Genomic DNA, 2,818 nt, shown 5'->3' with positions numbered 1-2,818 from the left:
CCATGGCGGGATCTCGCCGAAGGGGGGTCCTGGAAGAATATCCAGGAAAGGGAAACCGAGGACGGAAGAGGTCGCATCTTTTATTTCTTAGTCCTCTAAGTAAGTAGCCTGTGAGATTAAGACATGTATTATTTACAGAGTTCTTGGTGCTGAAAAAGTGTACACACTACAACAAGGGAATTATCCACGATGGCCACGAGGCAAGAGGGAAGCTTTGAAGTGCTTTACAGAAGCTACATAGGCCCAAGATGTAAAGAGCCGCGACCCCACTGCAAAAGCTGCTCTCACACCCTCTCTGGTTCCCTGGCTCCTCTAGAGGGCGCCGGAACCTCGCTCTCTGGCGATTTCTTTGGACGCTTGGCTCCTGCAGCCTCTGTGACAGTCTTTTTAGGGTGAAATCGGGAGATGGAAAGAGGAAAGGTTGTGAAGCCGACGGAGTGGGTGGTTATTTCTATTCTTGCTGGTCATAGCTAGGTTCCAGCCTCCTTCACCCACCACACACATACACACCCCTCTCTAGTCAGGCGTGGCCTTGACCTTGTTCCCAGGCAGTGAGAGTGCACCTAAGAAGGGTCAGGGTCAGGCTGTTTACCAGCGTGATCAAAAACACTGGCATCCATCGTGGAAGGCAAAGAAGGAAAATACACAGGCCAGCGCTGGAACACCGGCAGGGGGCGCCTGCGACAGTCTAGGAGCCTGCTCCCAGAAAGAGTTAGACTCTCAACAACACTGTCCTGCCACTCACCCTAAGGTCAAGGGTCAAGCCCTGCTCTCAGCTGTAGGAGGAAGCCAGGGCGGTGTCCTGGCCCAAGCTGTCCTCGGCTCGGTATTCCCTGGCCCCACCTCGGGACTGGGCAACTCCGGGATCAGTTCTGGGTAGGCCCTGCGGGTCTGCAAGCCGGGACGGGGCCTCACGAAGTCGGGGGCTGCTCCCGGGGTTCCCGTGAACAAGGCTCCACCCTCTCGGATGGAGAGGGTATCAGGCGACGGCGCGGCAGGACACCAGCTGCCGGAGGCTCCTGCGGAAGCTGTCGTCCAGGAAGGCGTAGAGGAAGGGGTTGAGGCAGCTGTTGGCGTAACTCAGGCTGGTGATGAAGTAAGAGATTCCGATGACCAGGGGCGTTTGCGGGAGGTCGGTGGTGAGCGCCACGATGGTGCTCAGGTGGTAAGGCGTCCAGCAGAGGAGGCACACAGCCAGGATGGCCGCCACCAGCAGGGTCACGCGCTTCTTGGCACGGTCCAGGGCCTTGGCGTGGCTGTCCAGCTGGATCGCACGCAGCCGGCACAGCAGGGTGGTGTAGAGGGCGCAGATGGCGGACACCGGGATGGCGAAGCCCAGCACCAGCGTGTACAGACGGCTGGCGCGCCACCAGAAGGCCTCGGGCTCCGGGAAAACCAGCACGCACTGGCGCCTGCCCTGCTCCTCGTCCAGCTGAGCGAAGACGACAAAGGGCAGCACCACCAGGGTCACCAGCGCCCACACCGCCAGGCTGACGGCACGCGCAGCGCGGTACGTGCGCCCGGACACTCGCCGGGACTCGGCGGTGGCCAGAACCACCAGGTAGCGGTCCGCGCTCATGACGGCGAGGAAGTAGAGGCTAGAGAAGGTGTTGTACTGGTCCACGGCCACAATGAGCTTGCACATGACCTCCCCGAAGGGCCAGCGCCTCAGCAGGAAGTCCGCGATGTTGATGGGCAGCACGAGGGTGAAGAGCTCGTCGGCGATCGCCAGGTTGAGGATGAACACGTTGGTGACGGTCTTCATGCGCGGCGAGCGCAGGAGCACGTAGAGCACCGCCGAGTTGCCCGCCAGTCCCACCACGCAGATCACCGCGTAGACGACGGGCACTGCCACGGCCAGCGGCTGAGGCAGCGGCAGAGGCTCCGGGTTCGACCCGTTGGGACAGCCCTGAACCAAGTCGCCGCAGGACGCATTGCCCCCGCCGGGCTCCAAGAGCGACGAGTTGTGCATCTCGGCGAGGGCAGGAGAGCCAGAGACTCCCCGGATTCCACCGGGCAGCCCCGCGGGGGTCGAGGTCTGTTAAGTCCTCTTGGATCAGCACCCGGGAGCTGCCTGCGCCTCCCAGCCACTGTCGAGCTGAGCACCGGAGGGGGCGTTCCCCGCCGGCTGCTCAGCTGCGCGGATGGAAGCGGAATTGAAAAGCCAGGTTAGAATCCTCCTCCTCGAGGTGTAGCCTTAGGGAGGAGCGGGGTCCGGAGTTGGAGGTGGGGGCAGCACCGTCCCGAGCGCTTCCCTCCACCTGTGGAAATCTGATCCCAGCCCACTGAAGGCATCAAAGTGGCATTCGGAAGCCTCTTGACTCGTAGGCAAACGGAAATTCGCCCCACGCGCTGTTCTGGAGCACCAGGGTCACCCCACCGAATTCTACAGAGGCAGGTTTCCGCGCACCCCAGATAATAAGACGTCCAGCAGCAATCTTTATCTTACCTGGCTGGTCCCAGAAAAAGATCTGTGTTTTCTGGGGAGGTCAGGGAAGGGTCCCACTGTTGGCAGGAGGATGCGAGAGCGTGCCCGCCAGCCTGGTCCGCCTCCTGGTGTCAGCCCACAGGCTGCTTCCTGAGCCTCCAGGAGTCCTCGCAAGAGCCTGGAGCGCAGAGGGCACATAGCCACAGTGACTGTGCTCTGTCGGCCTGACACCCCTGCCCACTCCACTCCTGACCTAATAGTAAACAGCAAACCCCAACGGGCTTTTTTTGCTGCCTTCCTGGAGTTTTAACTTGCTCAGTTGATCTGGAATCACGAAAAGCTCTCCTCCTGTCAGCAATTGAATCTTAGAATAACAAAGTTAAAATGTTG

The 2,818-nt window shown here is 60.4% G+C and overlaps 1 protein-coding gene across 1 annotated transcript; it reads right to left on the bottom strand.

The window, feature by feature from the left end:
• Positions 1–730: 730 nt before the first annotated feature.
• Positions 731–2,163, bottom strand: Npbwr1 (neuropeptides B and W receptor 1). Its single transcript, XM_055603454.1, has one exon. It carries the CDS (start codon positions 1,970–1,972, stop codon positions 980–982), a length of 993 nt encoding a protein of 330 aa, XP_055459429.1. The 5' UTR covers positions 1,973–2,163; the 3' UTR covers positions 731–979.
• Positions 2,164–2,818: the final 655 nt, after the last annotated feature.

This window comes from Psammomys obesus, unplaced genomic scaffold (assembly GCF_907164565.1).
Source record: "Psammomys obesus unplaced genomic scaffold, mPsaObe1.curated_primary_1811, whole genome shotgun sequence".
Classification (NCBI taxonomy): Eukaryota; Metazoa; Chordata; class Mammalia; order Rodentia; family Muridae; genus Psammomys; species Psammomys obesus.
This window is presented reverse-complemented; position numbering and strand designations above follow the sequence as displayed.